Genomic DNA, 23,887 nt, shown 5'->3' with positions numbered 1-23,887 from the left:
TTATGATTATAAAAATTTTATTCTCAATAACAATAATAATTCCACTAAAATTATACAAAGTACATTCAATACTTAAGAATGGCAAAGGTGGGGAGAGGAGGAGAGGAACCCGGTTTGGCCTGGAAGCATCAACAGTTGACTCCAACAAAGGAAGCCCAGCTGGGCTGGAGGAAGTTGGGGGTGGAGGTCCGGTTGTAAAAAACAAAAATGTGGATCGGTAAAAAAAGGCCACCCACAAGGAAGCAGGGTGAGCGTGCATGTTCCTGGGGGAGGGCGGGAGGCTCAGCCGACATGCTGCTGCTGGGCACTGGAGCTCAGGCGGGCTCCGAGTTGGTGGGGGGCAGGTTTTTATGCTTGAAATACTGCACAACTTGTTGGGGCAGCTCCGCCAGCACAGCTTTGGCCAAGGTCTCTTTTGCTGCCTGCAGGGTGGACGAGGGTGGGGTGGGGAAGAGAGAGAATAAGGATTAATGACCGGAAGTTGTGAGCGGCACTATGCCCAGAGGGCTGCTACAGCAGGTGTCCTTTGAGGACAAAATTAGGGCTGTGGGCCAGGGCTGTCTGCAAGTGGCATCCCTCATCTCAGCCCAGGCCTGAAATTCCCCGATCACATTGCCTTCCTTTAGTTAGGTGTAAGTGTTACCTGGAGCACTTGAGATGCTTGGGAGTAATGGGTTAGGATGACTCCGTCTGTGGGAAGCACCTATGCATCTGGCAAACATCTCCTGAGCACCTTCTTGGTGGGAATAAATGGTCCTAACAGTCTGGTTCACTGGTGAACGGCCAGCCACAGGCCAGGCACATGGAGGTACTCGGTCACTGACCTGTGCATGAAGGGGTGACTGATGCCCAGCGTTTGTCCTCAGGAAGCGAATGCTCCAGAGGAAGGAGTAGAACCATCGCAGGCAACCCCAGAGGATGCTGGGCAGAAAGGTGAGGGCCACTGGGTGCAAACCACCGTGGGCAGTTCTTGCTGAGGCTGGGTTAAGTCCCCAGCCAGCAGTACAGGGGAGAGACTGCTCCCCTATGGGACTCCTCATGGGCCCTGCTGCTAGGGCAGTGATCAGGAAGCCAACCCTGGCCTCCTTGTGGGCAGACCTGGGATCACCTGCAAATAAAGCCAGAGCCACTTCCAGGAACAAGGCAGGGGATACCACTCTCCCAGGCAGAGAGGCCTTTAGGGAGAGGAGGTCAACCTAAGATGACGGGGAGGCCTTGTTTTCCATCTGCAAAATGAGGGAGCTGGCTGGGGTGTGATGATCAGGAAAACCCCTCTCTCCTCCTGCATTTTACACCACATGGATAGCCCGAGCCTCTCATCAGACCCCACTAGAGGGCAGGTCCTCCAGGAAGCCCCACCCCAGAGCCTCAGGCTAGATGCCCACAGCTCCATGTTCCATCAGTTTATGGAAGCAAGTGCGCACACTATCACAATGGCCACCACCAGGGCAAGGCCTGGCGTGGCACCTGGCCATAGCAGGCCCTCAGAAGAGCATAGTCAATGGAGTGGAGAAGTCTAGGATTGGGCCACACAACCCAAGACTCTCAAGCTTGATTATGAGCTATGGTGGCTGGGGTCCTGTAACCGCCGCCTCCCAGCCCAGGCCCATACTCACGTTGCGGAACTCTCGAAAGGGAACGAACTGCACAATATCGCGGGCTGCCTCCTCCCCCGTGTGGGAGCGCAGCATGCGGCTGTCCCCATCTAGGAATTCCATGGCAGCGAAGTCGGCATTGCCCACGCCCACGATGATGATGGACATGGGCAGCTTGGAAGCCTGCACCACGGCATGCCGCGTCTCCTCCATGTCACTGATGACCCCGTCCGTGATGATGAGGAGGATGAAGTACTGCTGCGGGGAGGGGGTCAACGGGACACTCAGCAAGGCCGAGGCCCTGGCACCCCTTCTCCTTCCCTCCACCCCAAACCCTCTGAGTCCTGGAGGGAGGCAGTGCATCTTACCCAGCTGCAGCCAAGTCCCAGACAACTCCCTATGCATCCTGCTCTCGGCCCCCAACCCCTGCAGGCCTCTCACGCTCTAAACTCTGACCTGGTCACAGCAGGAAGTGCAAACCGCTCTCCCCTCCTGTGCTGTGTGTTATCTTAGACTCCCCCTTGTGGCCTCTGAGAGCCCTGGACTCTGACCTGGCCTTGCCGGTTGCTACACTGTAGGACTCTAGGCAACTGACTTGACTTGTAGTGCTTCAGTTTCTTCATCTGCAGAGTGGGATTTGTTGCAGATAATGTGCCTGACATGTGGCAGTGGCCCAGTCAGCTGCATTCCCGACAGGCCCACGGCTGGTGCAGGAGGACACATCTGGCTGACGGGCTGCTCTGGGATCGGTCTTCTCCTCTCTGCTGCACCTGGGCATGGGCACCTGTGACCCCCTCCATTCCCTACTCAACACGGCAATCGGAGACACCTTGCAGGAGCTAAAGCAGGTCATCTGGGCCAGGGCTTCCAGGAGTGTGGGACTCTGCTTGCAAATCAGTCGATTTGGGTCACATCCCAAACACAGCACTGAGCACCATCAAGTCACCCCGGGAAGAGGACTGGTTTGCAGTGGCCTTTCAATTCTCTGAACTGCACCCAGGAGCAAGTCTTGGTTTGGTACTACTGTGTCTTTCACATCTCTCTAACATTTGCTGAGCTTCCTTATCAACAGAAAGGGAAGGCAGGAAGCCCAGAACTTGAGGAGACAATAGTCTCCAGCTAGACTTTAATACCATTGTACAGCTTGTTGTGTTTATTTTTGTTACTCTCTATTTATGGCAAGTGATACTGCTTTTTTCACATACACTGGGATATAGAGTTTCTTTATAAATTAAATCTAAAAAATACTGAATAATTAGTGTGGGAGATATATAAAATACAAACTGTGAAGTGGGGCCGGGGTGTGCCTGAGTGAAGTGCAGGGAGGCTCACTGGACCATCTGAGGGTGAGGGCCCAGGATTCCAAATCGGCCAAGAACTCTTTTTTTTTAGACTGAGTCTCACTCTGTCACCCAGGCTGAAGTACAGTGGCATGACCTGGGCTCACTGCAACCTCCAACTCCTGGGTTCAAGCGATTCTCCTGCCTCAGCCTCCCAAGTAGCTGGGATTATAGGCACCCGCCACCATGCCCGGCTAATTTTTGTATTTTTAGTAGAGATGGGGTTTCACCATGATGACCAGGCTGGTCTCAAACTCCTGACCTCAGGTGATCCACCTGCCTCAGCCTCCCAAAGTGCTGGGATTACAGACATGAGCCACCGCACCCAGCCAAGAACTCATTTTCAGCTCAGCTATGTCCTTAGTACCCGCTGACCCTTTAGGGGAAGCTGAGTTTCCCCCACCCCTAACATCAACAGATCAGCTCTTGTGGTCTTCATATTCTGTTTGGGGCTTTCATCTTCCAGAAGAGGAAACTGGGGCCTGGACTAGTCAAGGTCATGGAGCTAAGGAGGGTGGAACTAAGCTGGACCCCAGGTCAGCCCTTGGACACCTTCATATCCAGCAAAGCCGCTTGTTCCCTGGGGAGGTTGTAGAGGCTACAAGCTCAGCCCTCCAAGGTGTCTTGTTCCCCTGTCTGCCCCCCAAGTACAACTGTGGAGGGAAGGAGCAGGGTGAGCTGTGTGGAGACACGGACCCCACCACCCTCAACCCCAGCTCCAGGCAGCAGTGGTCTAGCTCCAGCACTGTGCCTTTAAGAGACCAATCCCTTGGCTGGGGATACCTGTTGCCATGGAGATGGCGGCCTGAATCCCACAGTGGAGGGCTGCTGTTGCCAGCCCCCCATCCCTGGTTGTGAGGGGCCTCAGAAGCCCATCCAGACCCTACCCCGGACAGTCCACCATCGTTCCTGGGCCCCTTCCCTTAGGCGGCCCTCCAACCCCACCTCAATACCATCAGAAACAGTCCAGGGCAATATTTCTGGGACACCTAAGCAGACAGGTGGAAAGACACTAAGAGGCCGGACAATGAGGAAAGAAAAGAATGCTTGGCCTTGGTCTAACGGGCCCCACCTTTCAGTGGGTGGGATCTGTCTCCAAGCCCGTTCCAGCTCAGGCAGGCAGTGCCCACTCCCTCCGCACGTGGCCCTCCTGGCTCCCTCGTTTCTATCAGCCCCATGCCTAGGAGATGTGTGGGACTCAGGCCTGGGCCTCCCTCTTAGCTGGCAGCTCCCACTCCCTGGGGAGCCTGGGGGCAGACAGTTCCTGCAGGACTGTGGGCACCAGTGGCCAGAGGAGGTGATACCACACAGTGACAGCACTACCCAGACCCTGCCTGTCACCCTCACACAGACTCCCATTCTAGAGGAGTCGAACTCAGAGAGGTGATGTAACTTGTTGAGGCCTCACAGCCGGGAACTGGCACAGTCCAGACTGAACCCAGCCTGGCTGACTCTGGGGCTCTTTACATGATGTCCTCCTCCACCGCCCACTGGCACCAGTGGCCTGTCATTGTCTCCAGCAGAGGGGCCTGGCAGGGAAAAGCTTTCTTCCCACCTAGCACGCCAGTGTCTGAGGGCCTGAATGTCCAGGATAGCAGCCCAGGGAGGGGCCCAGAGCCCTGGTACTGGACTTTAACCCACACCCCTGTGTGCCAATCAGCCAGCCACCATGCCCACATCCAGGGGCCTGGCCTCAGCGAGTGCCCAGCTGCGCCTGAGGTCAGCAGCCCAGACCTCAGCAGTGGACGTGCAGCTGACAAGTCCCCGGCTTCCCACCCAGCCTGGACAAAGCCAGAGTTGTTCAGGAGCCTCAAACGTCTATTACACAGCCCTACCCCCAGGACAGATCAAAGGGGAAGGGGTTATGGATGGAGAGAATGGAGGGTGGAATCGGGTGTGAGGGGTTGGAAGAGGCTCTGCAGGCTCTTCTGTCCATGCAGATGGTCCTGGTTCACCCTGTCCCCAGCATTGCCACATCTGGAAACAGCCCATCACTGTCAGACTGAATCCAAAAACCCAACTCCCAAAAAGGATGAAGCAACTCTTGCCTTTACCCCGAGGTTTTTCAGGTTTCTAGGGCTGTAAACAACTGCTTCCCCTAATGCATTTAACGTGTGATTTGATTTATAAGAAATTGACTTGACCACAACAGTTCCAGGCAGAGTCTAGGGAAGTTGCACTTACTCCCTGGCTCATTTCAGGGAAGTTGGCTGCTGAGGACCCTGCCAGGGGAGCAGGTGGAATTCCCAGGGAGCTGGCAGCTTCCCAGCTCCCAGTCCACTGGGACAACAGACACCTGGGCGACCAACCAGGAATGGGCCATGAATAGCAAGGCCCAGGTCTCAGGGGCCGAGGCAGAGGGAAAGATGAAGGCCTGAGATAGGAGTCCCCGCAAGGCCCACTCAAACCTGCATAAGACCTTCCAGTGGCTCCCCACCGCCCTCCAGAGAAAACCCAGATTTCTCAATGGCTTCCGAGGCCCCACAGGAGCTGGCCTACCTTTCAGCCTCACCTCACCCCACCTCCTCCTCTTTCAACGCATTCCTTCATTCCGGTACACCCACACACCAAACCTCCAGGCCTCTGCACGTGCCGTTCCCTCCGCCTGAGACACTCCACGCGCACACATCCTTTATGAGGCTAACTCAAGCATCCTCCAAGTTTCAGCTCACATGTCACTTTCACAAGAAGCCTTTCCTGAGCCCTCCATCTGGGCTTAGTCCCCCTGTCTCCTGCTCCTGGCCTAGGGCTCCTCACTAGACTGCAGGCACTGGGAGGGCAGAGGGCCTGTCTCACTCATCATGGTCTCCCCAGTGCTACGCAGAAGTTGCTCGATAAAGATGTGTTGAGTGAATGAATGGGAGAGTGCAGCCCTGCCTAGAGAGAGGCTTCCACCACCTGCTCTCAATTTCCTGTACGTGGGTGTGCATCGGTGCACATATGTCTGGGGATGGGGAGGGTGAAGCCACACCAAATATTCTTCCCCAAACTAAAAAACGGCTGACAAAAGCATCAGGGGATAATTCATAAATGACTTCCTTTTGCTTTGGGATTAATTGTGCTTGGCATCACCAAATGCTAGCCCAAGAGCTGTCCCCAAAAGATTTGGCCAGCAGGGAAGCACTTTATGTGTGCCAGGCACTATGCTGAGCAATTTCTATGCCTAGCTAGTTCTAGAAGGCAGGAACTGTTTCCATTATCCTCGTCGCACAGACGAAACAAGTTCACAGAGTTTAAGCTACCAGCTCTGGGTCCCACAAAGTCAGCAAGTGGGGGAGCTGGGATTTGAACCTCCCAGAGCTTGAGGCTGAACCACCAGGCAGCCCCACCTCCCCTCCACTGGTGCACCCTGAGGCCAAGGAGATAAGGTAAGGCAGGAGGTAGAGAATGGCCTTGACTGTTCTTGGACATCAGAGTGGGAGGGCCTGATACAGGCCCCTTGGGCCCACTCCTGCAGGTTAGACATGCTCAGACATGCCCTGAGATCACACAGCCTGGGTGGGTGACAGAGCTTTTCCAGCAGAAGGGAGCCAGGAGGTGGCTGCCTCCCCCACCCAGGCTGGGAGGACCAAGTCGCAGTAAAAGTGGCTGGGATGTCCAGAGGACTAGCACCAGGTGGTTGGGCCTCAAGTCCTTCTGCTTCTTCCCTCTGGGGAGCTCTCCGCAGCTGCTCCCCAGAACACACAAATACCCTTCCTGGCCTTTCCTGGGGCCCAAACCTCCTCAGATCTGGGTCCAGCAGACACAGACCCACCTCTCCCCAGGACCCTATTTCCTACCCAGTCCTGCCCCGGCTCTGCAGGTGCAGTGGTGAAAGGGCCTTGGCGCTAACACTGGGCTACAGGCCCACTCCCTGCCCCACATTTTTCCCCTTAAACAAACATGCAGGACTTTCTTTTTCTATCCCTTTGAAACCTGCTCAGGTGGACAAGACTGGGTGGGACAATGGCCTGGCACCCGAACAGGAGGGAGTGCAAGCTGAAGCCTGCCTCTTGCTGTGCCCTCTCTAGCCAGTTCTAGCCCAGCAACCCCAGGAATTAAAAAAAAAAAAAAAAAATCCCAGCCAGGTGCCGTGGCTCACGCCTGTAATCCCAGCACTTTGGGAGGTTGAGGTGGGCGGATTAGTTGAGGTCAGGAGTTCAAGACCAGCTTGGCCAACATAGTGAAACTCTGTCTCTACTAAAAATACGAAAATTAGCCCAGCATGGTGGTAGGTGCTTGTAATCCCAGCTACTCAGGAGGTTGAGTCAGGAGAATTACTTGAACCCAGGAGGTGAAGATTGCAGTGAGCTGAGACTGTGTCACTGCACTGCAGCCTGGGCAACAGAATGAGACTTTGTCTCAAAAAAAAAAAAAAAAAAAATCCCTCCCAGGCCTTTCCCAGTTACTGCCCATTAAGCCTGCACCCAGGTCCTCACAGCACACTAGGGGTTTACTACGCCCATTTCATAAGAGGAAATGGGTCTGGGTGCAGTGGCTTTCACCTGTAATCCCAGCACTTTGGGAGGCTGAGGCGGGAGGATCATCTGAGGACAGGAGTTCAAGACAGGCCTGGCCAACATGGTGGAACCCTATCTCTACTAAAAATACCAAATTAGCCGGGTGTGTTGGTGGGCACCTGTAATCCCAGCTACTCAGGAGGCTGAGGCAGGAGAATCGCTTGAACCCAGGAGGCGGAGGTTGCAGTGAGCTGAGATTGCACCATTGCACTCCAGCCTGGGCAACAAGAGTGAAACTCTGTCTCAAAAAACAAAAAGAGGAAATGGGTTCAGAGCAGGAAACATTCCATTCCATAAGGAGAAACATGCCCCAGGCTCAGGGTTGCCAGGACGCTCCTTCCAGCACTCTGAGCTCCTTCCGGCTGGGCACTGCCTCCGCGTCCTGTGCTTGCTGTTCCCTCTACCCGGGCCACTCTTCCCTGAGCTCTCTGCTGGCCTGTCCTTGTTTGCTGGCCTGTCACTGTGTGACTTCTCCAAGTCACACAGTGAGGAAGGGATAGCGGCAGGATTCAAACCCTGGCACCCGCCACTCCAGGGTACCCATTTTTCCCACAGACCCTCTGCTGCCTCCTGAACCATCAGAACAGGCTCTGACCCTCCCCGCTCCTATGGAAACCGCCTTTGCAAAATTATAACTGAGGAAATTATGACAGCAAAAGAAATCAGACCTAACTGACTTTATCTTGCTTCTAACCCTTCAACTGTCCTTGTTTATTCCTGGGTGTAGGCCAAACTAACTTTGGGAATGGATTCAGTTCATGGTTTGACTCTGAAACAAACCAGTAACAGCCCATTCCCAAAAAGACCCTCTTCTTGCCTGGGGTCCAGTATGTCTTTGCAGGACTAACAAATCAGCTACAGATTAGAAATTACAGTTTAGGGGTCATGCAGCCTCTGGCTGCAAGAGTCTGAACCTCCCCCAAATTGGGGATAATGTCACTATTGTGAAACCTAAGATCAGTGCTTGAGATATTTTGCAGCCCCTGCACTCCATGGATCAGCTGACACCACCCAGACCGGTAATGTGGCTCAGTCAGTTCTGCCATCGCACCCAGGAACAGAGACAGCAAGAAAACCTCACTTTGACCCCCTATGATTCCATCTCCAGCCTGACCAATCAGCACTCCCCACTTCCCAAGCTTCTACCCGCCAAATTGTCTTTAAAAACTCTGATCCCCAAATGCCCGGGGAGACTGATTTGAGTAATAATAAAAGTCCGGTCTCCTGCACAACCAGCTCTGTGTGAATTACTCTTTCTCCATTGCAATTCCCCTGTCTTGATAAATCAGTTCTGTCTAGGCAGCAGGCAAGGTGAACCCACTGGGCGGTTGCACTATCTTTCCCACCATCTCCCGGAAGCCAACTGCCACCTCCCTGATGACCAGGTGCCTCCTTCCCCTAGATGGTTCCCTTAGGCATGGGACCAGGTCCCTTTCCCTGGGGGAGGAGGCTCTGACTGAACTTGTACAGCTCACATCCCTCAGCCAGCGCTGACTTCATCCATTCACAGAGCACGATGAGCCTGCACAGCCCAGGCGCTGGACCAGGCGTGGAAAGAAGGATGTGAACTAGATGTTGCCGACCATCATCAGGGTCAGCCAGGAACAGGCAGAGAAGGCAAGAGATCTGCTTCAGATAGGTGGTTAGGGAAGGCTGCTTGGGGGAGGAGGCCCTGAGGGAGGGCTCTGCAGAGTCCAGGAAGGACCTGCGGGGGAACAGCTGGGATTGCTTGAGGAACACAGAGGGGTTTGGGTGGCAGAATCATCCTAAGAGAAGGAAGGGGCCGTGCAGTCAGTGAGGGGGTCGGTAAGGAAGGCAGAGGCTGGCCTCAGGGGATCCAATCTGATGGCGGAGGGTTTTTGGCAGGGCAGCGGCTGGATATGACCCTCCAGTGGGGGAAACAAACGGTAGTCTGTGGAGTGGTGGTGTGAGGAGTGGTGAGGGCGGCTGCAGGGTCCAGTGAGACCTGTGGCCATGGGGAAGTGGGTGAATTTGGGATATTTTAGAATCTAGTGAAATGAACACTCTAGAAGCGACTTCAGCAACCCTCTTCTTTCAATGGAGGTAGAAGATGAGAAAGGGGTGGGGGCTGGCCGAGGTCTCCCAGGAGGTGGTGGCCAGAAAGGAAATGGAGTCAAGTCTCCTCAACCCAGACCAGCATCCACAGCTCCGGGCTGGGTGCCTGATGCCCCATCATGGCGCTGGAGCCTGAGGAGCAGGGCTGGGTCAGGGGCTGAGAAGTCCTATGCAAAGGGCATGTAGGTCAGTCAGGTCCCCAAGGTCAGGAGAAGGCAGAAGGGATATCAGAGAACTGCCCTTAGGGCAGGGGGAGAAGACCCCTCAACTCATACTGCAGAGGGAGGCAAGGGCAGGTCATGGTGGAAATTGGGAGGTGGGCAAGGTGACCCTTGGTGACCCCATCACTGGCATCAGGCCCTGCCAGTAGGGCCTGCCTGGGAGCCAGCCTGCAGCTGGGGGCGGGAGAAGGGAAGGGAGACCAGGGTTGCAGATGCCTGGGATGGCTGCTCACCATATATTCCAGATGCCACGCAGCTGCCTTGGCAGCCTCAGGCTCGGGCAGTGAGGCTGTAGGCTTGCTGCTGAGTGTAGGGCCAGGGCCAGACAGTTCAGCAGCCCTCAGTGTGAGGCAGGGGCAGCTCTGATTAGAACTAGGTGGCTCAGAAGGGTCAGCATTAGGGCCTCAGGGATCACCGCCTCCAGTTTTCCATCTTGTTTCTCTTACGGGAATAACCAGTACCTCACCCTGGGGAGACAGCTCCCATTGATCACAGCCCTGCTTCCCACTCACCACGAATGGATTTACTTTCTCCAGTCTGTGCTCCAGGAAGCCAGGAGCTTGACTCAACTCTCTTACAATACGTGAAGGTAAATTGAGGCCCAGAGGTGTCCACTAGGATTTAGAGCAAAGAGAAGGCAGAATATCCTACTCCCCAGCCCAGAGGATGTGCGTGGTTCCTGGCATGCCTGGCTTGCAGCTGACTACTCACCGTGGCCGTCTGCTGCTGTGTGGCCTGGGCCGCAAACCGAGCCACGTGGTTGACGATGGGGGAGAAATTGGTAGGACCGTAGAAGCGGATGTGGGGCAGGCAAGCTGAGTACGCCTGGGCGATACCATCCACACCTGCCTCGGGAGAAGAGTCTGGATCAGCCAGGTGTCCCTGAACCCACACCCGCTCTCATCCCACTGCTGATGTAGCATCTATTTCATGCTTACCCAAAATGTCCCTGCCATGGCTGGCATAGGCCTCGTGAGACTGGAAGCTCCCAGAGGGAAGGCCAGCATGGTAAAAAGTCAAGATCCCTGAATGTGAAGTCAGACAGGCCTGAAGAGTTTGAGTCCTGCCTTTTTTTTTTTGAAAAAGAGTCTTGCTCTCCTGCCCAGGCTGGAGTGCAGTGACAGGATGTCGGCTCACTGCAACCTCCACCTCCCAGGTTCAAGAATTCTCCTGCCTCAGCCTCCCGAGTAGCTGGGATTACAGGCATGTGCCACCACGCCCGGCTAATTTTTGTATTTTTAGTAGAGACGGGGTTTTGCTATGTTGCCTAGGCTAGTCTCAAACTCCTGACCTCGGGTGATCTGCCCACCTTGGCCTCCCAAAGTGCTGGGATTACAGGGGTAAGCCACCGTGTCCAGCCTGAATCCTGCCTTTCTTAGCTGTGGGACCTGGGGCAAGTGGTTTAATCTTTCTGAGGCTACGTCTTTGTCAGTGGGACTAACAATCTACACTCTGGCAGTTGACAGGAGGGGGGTCTCTCAGGCCTTTCCAGAGAAGGGGCTTGGCAAAGCTTGCAGTGATGCTTGGAGACAATGGGAAGCCATCTGGAGGTCCATTCTGGACATGCTATGGCTTCTGTTCAGGGTTGGGGAATCGAGGCATTTGCACAGTGTCTGTACAGAGTAGGCGCTCTGTAAATAGCTGCTGTTGTGAGCACACTGCCATGTAGCCCTACCCAGAAGGCCTCTGGCCAGGGATGAAGTTGACCAACCAAAATGTCACTGGAGATCTATCCCAAATCAGACACCCTGGCCCAGCTTTGGAGATCCCCAGGGAAGGTAGATGCTATGTTGAAGCCAAGTCCTAGGCCGAAAGGTCTTATGATGGTAGAAACAGCCCTCTTCCATACCCACACGCATCCCCTCTCCTTAACTCAGACTTTTCTTCCTCCTTCCTCGATCCCTCCCTTCCGTCTTCCTTCCTTCCTTCCTTTTCTCTCTCTCTCCCTTTCTTTCTTTCCTTTTCTTTTTTCCCTCCTTCCTTCCTTCCTTCCTTTCTCTTTTTTCTCTCTTTCTTTTTCTCTCTCTCTCTTTCCTTTCCTTTTCTTTGTCTCTCTCCTTCCTTTCTTTTTCTCCTTCCTTTCTTCTTCTTTTTTTTTTTTTAAATTAATTTTTTTTTTTTTTTGAGATGGAGTCTCATTCTGTTACCTAGGCTGGAGTGCAGTGGCACAATCCCGCCTCACTGCAACCTCTGCCACCTGGGTCAAGCGATTCTCCCACCTCAGCCTCCTGAGTAGCTGGGATTACAGGTGCGCACCACCACGCCTGGCTAATTTTTGTTTTAGTACAGACGGGGTTTCACAATCTTGGCCAGGCTGGTCTTGAACTCCTGACCTCTGATCCACCCACCTTGGCCTTCCAAAGTGCTGAGATTACAGGTATGACCCTCCCCTCCCCTCCCCATCTCTTTCTTTCCTCCCACCTCAGCCTCCTGAGTAGCTGGGACCACAGGCATATGCCACTATGCCTGGGTAATTTTTTTAATTTGTAGAAATGGGGTCTCCTTCTATTGCCCAGGCTGGTCTTGAACTTGAGCTCACGCGCTCGTCCTGCCTCAGCTTCTCAAAGTGCTGGGATTACAGGCATGAGCCATGGCATCCGGCCTCTAATAGTTTCTTAACTGTCCCTAGGAGGCTCAGAAATCCTCTTAGGCCCAGGGGTGGGGATGAACACAGACACTACACTCACTTCCCAGCCCCGGCCTCCTCCTGATCCCCTGCCAAGTACTCCGAGAGCAGGGCTGGCCTTCCCAGCAAGGGGGCGGGTGGGAAGGAGGTGAAAGCAGGTGTGTCTGGTGCCACCCTCACCTCCTCCTGGTTTACACAGGGTTTCCTGTCAGTGGCTTCCTGTAATTCTGACCAAACCACCCAGTAAAGTGAGAAGAGCAGCCATCATAGCTATCCTGGAGCAGGTAAAGAGGCAAAGGCCCAAGAGGTACAGTGACCTTTCCAAGGTCCTACAGCTAGGAAGGGCAGCAGCTGGCCTTGAATCCAGCACTATCTGACTCCAAACTGTAGCTCTTCCCGCTCTGTCACTCTGAGCAACAGTGAGGGGGAGGAGAAAGGAGAAAGAAATGAAAACCTGTCCTCTGCCCACCCTCCACCCAGGGAGCTGGCCAGGCCTGTCGCAAACACCGGGCGGCTACAGGCGGGTCTGACACTCACCTGAGCAGAAGGGGTTGGTGGGGTTGAAGTTGATGGCAAACTCATGGGAGACCTGAAACGCAGAGAAAACAGAGCTGCAGCCTCCCGCCCCCAAACCCAGACCCAGGCCACCACCCACTGCCAGGCCAAGGCTCCCTTGGAGAGCACCTGGCTCGTAACCCCCACCCCTACCCTCCTCTAGACCACTGATACCCCCCACATCTGCTTTTCACCTCCACTGCTGGGTGTGACCCACAGAGAGGCCCAACCACCTTCTCCTCATAGTGGAGGAAACTGAGACCCTGGCGTGTCACCCCAGGCTCTTCTGGGGACTGGGGCTGCCTATGCCCCATCAGTCCTCTAAGAGTCCTGGGTGGGACAAGGATTCCCCCGCGGGTCAGGGTTCCAGGATGCTCCCTTATCACTGCTACTGCTGGATGTGGGCTCTACCATTAGAGCACTGCTTCTCTGGGCTTCAGAGGCTTTTCCTACCTTAATAGTAAGCAAAGGGGCTTGGAGAGGAGCCTGCCTTGTGCCAGATAGCCAAACAGGGGTAAGCTGACAGCCCGCTCAGAGCTGACCTGGCGATCAGGGAGTGTAAGGGGCTGCAAGGGGGTCAGATGGGGCTGTCACAGGCTCCCTAGGGACTGATCCTGCTTCTCTGCCTCCAGGCCCAGCACCCAGCCCCGGAGGATCATCAGAGGCTGACCTGGACACTCCGGGACACTGCTGCACCCATCACATCTGGCTGCTGCTGCTTGCATGGCTTCAGGGTACAGGGGGACTCATAACTGGCCCCGTTCAGGGCTGTGGGTGAGACTGCAGTGCCTGCAGAACCTGGGCCTCGGAAGATGCTGCAGAGCTCAGATGGGGGACAGCCCCTCCTTTCTTCCCTCCCCTGCAGCCCCACCGCCCCAAATTCCCCTCAGCCCGCTTCCTACCACGTACTACATCCACATTCAGTGCTGTGCAGGGATCCCCTTACTCCTTCCTCACAACGCCCCATTGGAAGGGCAGCTGTTATCACCTCATCTTATGGATGACAAACCTGAGACACAGAGTGGACTAGAATTTTCCCACATTTCCTGGCGGGCAGAGCTGGGACTTGAACTGAGGTCAGGCTGCCCCCAGAGCTCACGCTAACCTCCATAGGCATTCCTCCCCCAGGGATTTTCAGTGAGGAGGGTGGAGGGGTGCCCAGGGCAAAGCGACCCCCTCCCCAGTCCTCAGCTGCAGAGGAAGGCTTTTGTCTGGGCACAGACAATCCCAGACAGACCCTTCAGCTCCAAGACACAATGACGGGGGTGCTGGGAGGCTCTCCTGCATCCAGTGTCCCCATTTTACAAATAAACAAACCGAGGCCCAGAAAAGGGAAGCCAGGCACCAGAGCTACACAGTCGAACAGGCCTGAGACCCAGTGCCCTCCCCTCCCCTGGGGGTGGGAGTTGGTCCTACTCCTGGGGGAGAGGGCAGGGATGCAGCAGTGGGGTTCAGTCTGGCAGCCCTGGTAGCCCGGGGGGTGGGGAGGCGGTGGGAGGATTCCTCCCTGTTTCAGGGAATGGGGTTTTCTGTTCTTTGCTGTCCGCTTTAGGTGCCCGGCTCAGAGCCAGTCCTCTGGTGTCCCTCTTGGGTCCTGTCCCTGTCCAGGGCCCCCTTCACCCTGTCCCCAGTCTGGGCTCCAGGTTTGGGGGCTGGAGGTCCCTGTTGCCATGGAGATTTCCTGAGCCTCTACAGAGATTACCAGGGGGGCTTGTATGGAGGGGCTGAGAGAGAAAATGGTTGCCAGGGAAACAGGCCTCCCTTGGGCCAATGACTTCCCGAAAAATCAGATTTTAGGAGATTTTAGAGACCACAGTGGGAAAGCCCCCTGCTGATAGGGGTGGAGGAATATTCTGCCTTCTCGGGCCCCCCACTCTTCATCCTCACTCTTCCCCCCATCTTTTTTGGGGAGGGCCCAGCCTGCGGTCATGGGGGCCGTGGAAGGTTGTCCATCCACCCCAGAGGCCCCAGAGGTTGCCTCCTCCAGCAGCTCCATTTCATAGCTGGAAAGAGTGAGGTTCCCAGAGGGCCAGGGAGTGCCCAGGTCACACAGTGGGGCCTGGGGACAAGTGTCCATGCTACCAGCAGTGGCAGCTCAGCCCCTCCCGTACTGGCTGCCCTGGTTTGCCTGAGAAAAGTCATAAACAGGACAAGTTCCTGGAGGACACAGAAGCTGATGAGGGGCTCCTGGGGACTGGCTGCCTGCCACAGGCCTTTGTCCTCGGACTCCCTGTTGCCTTCCGACAGCCAATGGCCCTGTTCACCCAACCTGGCCTGCCTCGGCCCTGAGGTCAGGGAGTTACTCCAGGCTCAGCTCCCTGTGGCCCTGGCTGAGGCAGGTGGTGGGCGCAGGGGGTGGGGCATGGAGAAAGCCCAAGGGATCTCAGAGTGACTGTCCTCTCCGAGCCTCAGTTTCCCCACCCACAGAGTATGCTCCCCCTCCCCCCAGACCTTTGCACAGACTATGCCTTCTGCCCAGATCCTGTTCCTCATCTGAGTAACTCTGCTCACGTTGAAGGGCCAAGACCTCATGCCATCTCCAAAGGGAAATGTGTCCTGAGCCCCTCAGCCACTCTCTAGGGCAGGATTCCTCTCTGGGCTCATCTGGGCCACCCTCAGGGAGAAACTGAGTTCTCGAAGGCAGGCAGCCTGGTGGCATGCTCCTTCTGGCTCCTTCTAGCTTCCCATCCTCAGAGAACCAACCCCTCTGTTTGCTCAGGCCTGGGGCCCCAAATCTGGGCTGGGTCCCAAATTCACTGTCAACAAACAACGCAGTGCACACTGCAGGCCAGGTGCTGGGATGCAGGCAGAGGGAAACCCAGTGCCTTCCCCAGGCAATCACAAACAAGTCACAGAGTTCCATGAGGGCAGGGATCTGGGCAGGAAGAAGGGCCCTCATGTGAGCGTGAGCATGGCTCCCAGAGGGCAGGCCACTCGCCGAAATTCTAGGTGAAAATCGGTGACAGAAGCCCAGGAGAGGGAGTGCAGGCTGAGTGAAGGCTATGTGCAAAGGCCCTGAGGTGGGAGTGAATGAAGGAGCTTCAGGCAGCAGGAGTGAGTCAAGTCAGAATGCGAGAGAGGGTGAGGGGCCAGGAGGAGCCAGGCCTGGCGGCTCCCGTGGCGGGGGAGGCGGGACACAGCATCTGTCCTTTCCTAGCCTGGATGCAGCATCTTTCTTGGCACCGCTGGGCACTCTAGCCTGGCCAAGCCCCGGCCTCCCCAGCATCACCCTGTGACATTTACAAGGAGGCTTTTGCTCAAGAAAACATCTCATTCAGTTCTTTGAAAGCTGGCTGGTGTCCTAGCAACGGGCTCGTGCTGGGCCCAGCCGCACCAGCTCGCCCTGCCCCCCCAATGGCATCATGTGGCCCAGCTTTGGTCCCATCTGAGGCGTAGCCTCACACCACAGGGAGCCAGGACGTCCACCTCTCCTGCCCTGGCCCTCGGGCCACTCCCCGAAATTCTAGGTGAAAATCATCCTCCCCAGAGAGGACCAGAGAGGGCGAGAGGCAAAAATTCATTCTGGAAACAGCAATGCGGCACAGCAGGGCAGCCAAGCAGGGGCACTGGCCGAGCGAGAGCCATGTGCAGACTTAGGAGCTCTCTGGGCTCACACCCCACAGGCTTCTCATGGGGAAGCAACAGACTCTGAGAAGAAACTTTAGAGTCCATCTGTCCAGTTGGTGAACATGGCCTTGGGCAAGTCACTTTGAGGCTCCAAGCCTCAGTTTATTGCCCTGTAAAATGGGACAGCATTCCCTGCCCCTGTCCGCAGCGACTCCCCAGCATTATAGCTTCTGCGCTTATTGACATCTCCATCTCTGAGCCACCAAACCACCCCTCCCCTGGTGCCCGGGGTTCTATGAGGAGTCCCTGCCTCCTGCCCCAGGACTACCCACAGCCACACCTCAGGGACCCCCCCTCAATTCACCTCCATGCCTCTTCTGGCTCCTCCTCAGCCTTTAGACCTGCTTGACCTGCCCCTTCCCCTCCCTCACAGCCGGGTGACTTCCGTGCTGGCTGACTGCCACACTGATGTCTCCATGCCCTTCTCCCCTCCCCATCTTGTCTCTGCCATAATGGCCCCAGCTGTGGTCAGTGAAATGGGCAATCTCTTCTCAGCCTCACCTCACCAGGCCCGGGGCAGCCTCCAACCCCACTCCCTCCTCCCCGAGCCCTGACTGCTTGGCTTCCTCAGTGATCGAAATGGGTTCATAACAGGGCCTACCTCACTGGCTTTGGTGAGAATTAGTTGAAACTGGTAAAGGAGGCAGAGTGGTATCTAGAACATTCTAAGGGACCAATAAATGCTGCTACTTATGGGTTTGCTTTCTATGGGCTTCATGCTGCCCCTCCTTTGCTTCCTCCCCGCTCTGCCTGCCTGGCTCAATCTCTGCTTCCTCTGCTTCCGCTGGATCTCTCATGCAGCTGTTTCTTTTTTTATTTTATTAAATACATAAATTAATTAATTAATTTTGTTTTTTAGAGACAGGATCTCACTCTGTCACCCAGGCTGGAGTGCAGTGCACTCATAGCTCACTGGGCTCCAGGCATCTTCCTGCCTCAGCCTCCCGGGTAGCTGGTATTATAGACGCCCACCACCACACCCAGCTAACTTTTGTATTTTCAGTAGAGACGGGGTTTCACCATATTGGCAGGCTGGTCTTGAACTCCTCACCTTGTGATCTGCCCTCCTCGGCCTCCCAAAGTGCTAAGATTATAGGCATGAGCTACTGCACCCAGCCAACTTCTAAATTTTGTAGAGACAGGGTCTCACTGCGTTGCCCAGACTGGTCTTGAACTCCTGGCTCAAGCAATCCTCCTGCCTTGGCCTCCCAAAGCATGAAATTACAGGCATGAGCCATTGTGCCCCACCTCATGTGGCTGTTTCTCACTCCACCTGTCTCCCTAGCAATCTCATCCTCCCAGAGGTGGCACCATGGGTCCTGGCCCAGGTGGCCAGGTCTCTCTCTATCTCCCCAGAGCCCGAACCCATTGACCCATCATCAACCTATCTTTTTTTTTTTCTTTTTTTTGTGTGACAGGTTCTCACTCTGTTGCCCAGGCTGGAGTGCAGTGGCGCAATCTCGGCTCACTGCAACCACTGCCTCCCAAGTTCAAGTGATTCTCCTGCCTCAGCCTCCCAAGTATCTGGGATTACAGGCATATGCCACCACGCTGGGCTGATTTCTGTATTTTTAGCAGAGACAGGGTTTCACCATGCTGGCCAGGAAGATCTCATACTCTCTGACCTCAAGTGATCTGTCTGCCTCAGCGTCCCAAAGTGCTGGGATTACAGGCGTGAGCCACTGTGCTCAGCCATCATCCACCTTTCTTCTGGGACTCCCACCTTACCATCTCCCCTGCCGAGCCTAGCACCCATCCCATTCCTCATCTCAGTAAGCGGTACCACCCCCGCCTCAGTGCTCAGTTGGAAATCTTGGTGAGCTCTTCCGCCCACACTCACTTGGTCACACAGATAGTCTTGGCCTCTGCCCTGAGTCTCCTTGCCCTTGCGCCTTCTCTCCGCCCTCCACTCTGCCCACTCTTGTCCTAGCCACGCCCCACTCAGTAGCCCGGGGAGGCCTTCAGAAATGCCAATCTGCTGATGAGCCCCTATGTGGTCCCTGCAGGGGTCCCCGTGGTCCTTTAATGCCCACGTCTGTCTCCACCCTGCTCACCTCCAATGGAGGGTCCATCACCCACCTCTGCCAGCTCCTCCAGCTTGTCCTGCAGTCTTCGCACAGGCTGTTCTCTGCCCTGAAGGCTCCCCCTGCCCCACTGCCACTCCTAGTCACTCTGCTACTTCCCTTTCCCCTCTTGGCTTAGAGCTTGCCCCCTCCAGGAAGCCTGATGGCCCCCAGCTGGGTTGGGTTCCCTCCTCGGCTCCCTGCAGGCCTTCAGTGCCCCCGCCTCAGCACTGATGCCACTGCCCTGTCTTTAGCATTGCCAAATAGAATACAGGATGCCCAGTATGACTCAGAAACAGAAAACAAAAAACTGCATGTTCTCCCTTATAAGACGGAGCTAAACAATGGGTGCACACAGAACAGACACACAGCGGGGAATAACAGACACTGAGGACTCCACACAGTTGGGGGGTGGAGGGATGACGGATGAAATGCCACCTACTGGGTACAACGTCCATTATTTGGGCGATGAATACACTAAAAGTCCATATTTCACACAATACATCCTGTTAATACAACAATACTTGTACCCCTAGATTCAGACAAAACCTTGAATTTCAGATAAACAATGGATGATTTAAGTATAAGTATGTTCCATGCAATATTCAGGACATACTTATACTTTAAAAATTGTTTATCTGCACTGGCGCAGTGGCTCAGGCCTGTAATCCCAGTACTTTGGGAGGCTGAGGCCGGCAGATCACCTGAGGTCAGGAGTTTGAGACCAGCCTGATCAACATGGTAAAACCCCATCTCTACTAAAAATACAAAAGTTAGCTGGGGGTGGTGGTGGGCACCTGTAATCCCAGCTACTCGGGAGGCTAAGGCAGGAGAATTGCTTGAACCTGGGAGGCGGAGGCTGCTGTGAGCAGAGAATGTGCCACTGCACTCCAGCCTGGGCAACAAAGCAAGACTCTGTCTCTAAATAAATAAATAAATATCAATACATAAAAATACACATTGTTTATCTGAAATTCAAACTTAACTGAGTGTCTTATATTTTGATTTGTGACATCTGGCCATCCTGTCTGTCCTCCCCACTCCATATGGGTCTCATGAGCAGAGCACATAACTGTGCTGCCCCGTTACAGCCTCAGTGTCTGCCCAAGAATCAGACTTGAGAAATGAGCGTGGCCTGGGGTGAACACAGGGAAGGCAGGGCAACAGGGCCCCAGCCCAAGACCTTTCCAGAGCAGATCCCAGAGAGACCATACACACAAACCCCATCTCAACCAAAAGGAAACTAACTCTGGTTTCACTTACCTTCCAGTCTGGGGGTAACTGGGCCCCGAATCCCAGAGCTGGAAACATCTTATCACTAATCAGAGAGAGAAGAGAAACACACTGTGAGGCACCTGAGGACACCGCCTGACCCTCTGCCCAGGGCTGGGCCCGCTCGGCCTCATACACTTTCAAGGACAGAAAGGAGGAGCTCACCGCCTCTAGAAAAAGCTGTTAGGATCATCTACCTAATGAGCCCAACCCACCTCTGGGGACCTGGGGAACCTGTGGCCTGACCATATCTATACCTGTGGCAGACACAACAATGGTACTTCTAACCAATGGGCCTGGGCGTAGCTTCTAGATCCTTCTCAAACTAAGACCCCGGCCAGCCACTAAACCAAGGTCAAGATGGAAGTAGAATGAATGTACCGGCTGTCTCTCAGCCTCCTGCTCATAGCTAGGGAAAACTCTACTAATATGAGAACCCTCCTGTGGCATTCAAGGTGCTGTGTCATCCAGCCCCAGAGCCTAGTCTCATCTCCTTCCACCTGTGCCCCTTCACACCCCACTCCCCTAGCCCTGGCCACTAGCCACTTGCTATTCCCCAAACACACAGGGTACCTTCACATTCCAGCTTCAATGCTGTTGTGCCCCCATCTGTAACATCTCTCCCTAATCTGTTTCCCCTAGCAAACTCCTACTCATCCTCTAAGGCCCAATCAAAATGGCCCCTTCTCTCTGTCGATTTCCTCGATACCCTACAATGCCTCTCTTTTTGTGCTCCCATAGCTCCTACTTCACATGTAAACTGGTCTCTCAGAACTCCAACAATTTCTTCCTTATCTTCCTCTTTAAGTAAGAACTCCCCGAGGACAGGGACCACATTTCATTTGCATACGCACTCAACATACATCTACTAAGGATCCCTCTGGCTGCAGTGGAAAGGACACACAGCTGGCGGCCAGGGCAGAAGCCGGGAGACTGATGAGGAAGCTAATGAAATGATCTTGGCAGGAAGTGACAGTGGCTCACCCAGGCAACCAGAGTTCACTGGGGCCATGCTAAGTCTTAATGCCCATTAGACAGCTCAGTGATGGGCTGAATGGGCAGCTGGACACCTGGGACTCCACCCAACCATGCTGATGACGACTTCCACCTCCCTTGTTCTGCATGTTGTACCTCTCTTAATGCGGCCTGGGATCACAGCCACCCTTCAGGCCCTGGGCCCCCTGGGAGTCAAATGCTGGTCCCCGGCTGCCCCTCTCTAGGAGGCCAAGTCCACATAGGGCTCCTGAGCCACTCTCATTCCTGCCAAATTTCTGGCACCTGCTCCTTCCTCCCCTGTTCCCAATGTGTCAGCCTCCTGGTCATTCATTCCATCCTCTGACCTGGAGCTCCCAACCAGCACTATCTGTGACAGTGATGTCATATCCTGTCAGTGGCTACACCTGCCATACTTTCACACAGCTTCCCTTCACTGGCTTTCCATGGTACCCACCCTGACCCAAAGGTCCCCAGGAAGCAAGGTCATGGGAAGAGGGTCCACGCATGCTGGCTGCTCCTCAGACGTTCCCAACAGAAGTGAGACCATTAGGGAACTAGTATCGGGCTCAGGAACCAGAATGACTGACCTCCAGTCCCATGATCTGCGGGACCTGGAACAAATTCTCCACTCCCACCCCAGGCCTCCCATTCCCTAGCTCTAAAAGGAGAGGATGCAGCAATAATGAACAAGTTTCATCTTCCATCCTGATTCATTTTCTTATTAGCTACTTGGTGTACTGTGTGGAAAACGATCCCAGTTTGAATCTGGGCTTGGCAGGTTGGAGTTCAGCAACTGATTAGCAATGTCTGTCAAGGGTAAGGGAATGGGTAATAACTGCACCTATGCCACTTGCTGTCCATTCCTAGATTTGATGATTTCTGGGTCCCTTCTAGCTTTGACACACTGAGCTTCCCAGGTTGGATGGAACCCTGGCTGACCTTCAGAGCCCCTCTCCAACCTTACCTGTCGTAGTCCTGAATGATCTGCCCAACAGCCCAGATGGCCGACAGATATTCGTTGGTGCCCATAGGGTTGATATAGTGCAAAGAGGAAGGGTCGAGGGGATTCCCGTTGGAGGCTGTAAAGTCTATTCCAACCTGCAGAGTGGAGAAAAAGGCCACCCAGTGGGGCCAGAGACCCCGGCACCCTATCCCACTCCCAGGGAATAGGAGAGGTAGATGGGACGTGGGAAGCCCACTCATCACCCAGCCCGCTCCACAATATGATGATCTGAAACCTAGAAACTGTCTGATTGTGTCACTCCTCTGCTCTAATGCCATCGATGGCTCTCTATTGCCCAAGCATAAAATCCATTGCCTAGATGTGATGACATAAGACTAACATACAGTCCCAGATTCCTTTTTCTCCTTACTATCCCTACCCACACATTCATCTGTTCCCATATGCAGGCATTTATTCATGAGCTTCCGTCTGCATGTAGTGCCAGGCTATCATTTCTCCCCGTTTAACTTTGCTCCATCTTCCAGGCCCAACTCAGATGCCACTGCTCCACTGCAACCTTCCCAGATAACCTCACCCTCAACCCAAGCCATCTCCCCATTATCCCTCAGACCATCAAGGGGCCTGGGACCTGGGGTTGCCTGGTAGAACAGTGCCAGTCTCCCTGGAGGAGCCTGGCCCAGGGCTGGGAACAGCAGACAAGGCACGTGCTTAACAGGGACTCAGGGATGATAGGCGGGCAAGGATTGGGGCTCTACCTGCTCTCTCAGCCCCAAAGAATCCGAGACTAATCCCTGGAGAAACGGCACAGAGGGGTGGGCAAGGACGACCCCTACCCAGCAGGGGAAGGTTAGAAGTAGGACCTAGGAGAAGATTTGGCTACATGGGAACTCAGTTGCTGTGGGGTAGGAGAGAAGGGGCCACCCATCCAAATCCTCGTATGGCTAGAGGGTCACTCCCCCAGGTCAGGGGCAGAAGGTCTTAGTCCTTGAGGGGCCCCTGCAGGGACACAGCCTAGAGCCTGGCACAAAGGAGGCAGTCAGTGTGAGTTTGCTGAATGAACAAACCCATGCAGGAGGTCCAGGAGGGCCTGGCCTCTCTGCAGGGGAGGGGGCAGTGGTGGGCAGCAGGGTCAGAGGTCAGCAAGGCCAGTCCTCTGACTCCATGGCATCCTGCGATGCCCTCCATCTCCCATTGGGATCTAGGGGTGGTGATGGGGAGCAGTGAGATAACATGGGGAGGTGGGCAGAGTGTGGCACCCCAGCAGCTTCCTCCCTTCTGGGACTAAGGCTCCCTTGGGGTGAGGAAGCAAAGCCAAGATGAATGGCCCAGAGTCTGTGGGGCAAAGACTCCAGGCCACAGGCAAGGTGGCAGCTCATTCTTCCAACAAGAAATGATGGAGCACCTACTGTGCGCCAAGTACTGTGTGATATGCTGGGGTTGGAGTGGAAGCAAAATAAACAAAGTGCCCACACTTAAAGCACTCATTCCAGGGGGTGCGACGATCAGGGAGAAGCAACAAATGCATATGAATCTTGGGGTGGCAAGTGCCCAGAAAATAGGAAAATATGGAGGGCCAGGCCCAGTGGCTCAAGCCTGTAATCCTGGCACTTTGGGAGGCCAAGGTGGGCAGATCACTTGAGCCCAGGAGTTTCAGACCAGCCTGGGCAACATAGCAAAACCTCACCTCTACAAAAAAATGCAAAAATTAGCTGGGTGTGATGGCATGCACCTGTAATCCCAGCTACTCAGGAAGCTGAGGTGGGAGGATCAATTGAGCCCTGAAGGTGGAGGCTGCAGTGATCTGAGATCGTGCCACTGCATTCTAGACTAAGTGACAGAATGAGACGCTGTCTCAAAAAAAAAAAAAAAAAAAAGGAAGAGGAAAAGAAAAGAAAGAAAATAGGAAGATATGACAGAAGAGCAGCAAGGCATTGAGGGAGGGAGGGCTCCCTGGAAGGTGACCTCCGTTACCTCCTCAGGCCTGAAAAATGGCAGGGGGCAGCCATGCAAAGGTTCTGGGGAAGTTTTTCAGGCAGAGGGAACAGCAAATGCA

At 54.7% G+C, this 23,887-nt stretch overlaps 1 protein-coding gene across 2 annotated transcripts in view; it reads right to left on the bottom strand.

Moving 5' to 3' along the window:
* CPNE2 (copine 2) overlaps positions 1 to 23,887 on the bottom strand; it is a 55,422-nt gene continuing 31,535 nt past the window's right edge. For both annotated transcript variants that reach the window (XM_033218497.1, XM_033218496.1), the window contains exons 11-16: positions 21,835 to 21,968; positions 19,866 to 19,920; positions 12,895 to 12,946; positions 10,443 to 10,576; positions 1,617 to 1,853; positions 1 to 422 (exon numbers count right to left, since the gene is read on the bottom strand). In XM_033218497.1, the coding sequence (XP_033074388.1) occupies positions 315 to 422; positions 1,617 to 1,853; positions 10,443 to 10,576; positions 12,895 to 12,946; positions 19,866 to 19,920; positions 21,835 to 21,968 (720 nt within the window). In that variant the 3' untranslated portion in view covers positions 1 to 314. The remainder of the gene's footprint in view (positions 423 to 1,616; positions 1,854 to 10,442; positions 10,577 to 12,894; positions 12,947 to 19,865; positions 19,921 to 21,834; positions 21,969 to 23,887) is intronic.

Source organism: Trachypithecus francoisi, unplaced genomic scaffold, assembly GCF_009764315.1.
Source record: "Trachypithecus francoisi isolate TF-2019V2 unplaced genomic scaffold, Tfra_2.0 Lachesis_group10, whole genome shotgun sequence".
Taxonomy (NCBI): Eukaryota; Metazoa; Chordata; class Mammalia; order Primates; family Cercopithecidae; genus Trachypithecus; species Trachypithecus francoisi.
The sequence above is the reverse complement of the archived record's forward strand: the minus strand, read 5'-3'. Positions and strand labels throughout refer to the sequence as shown.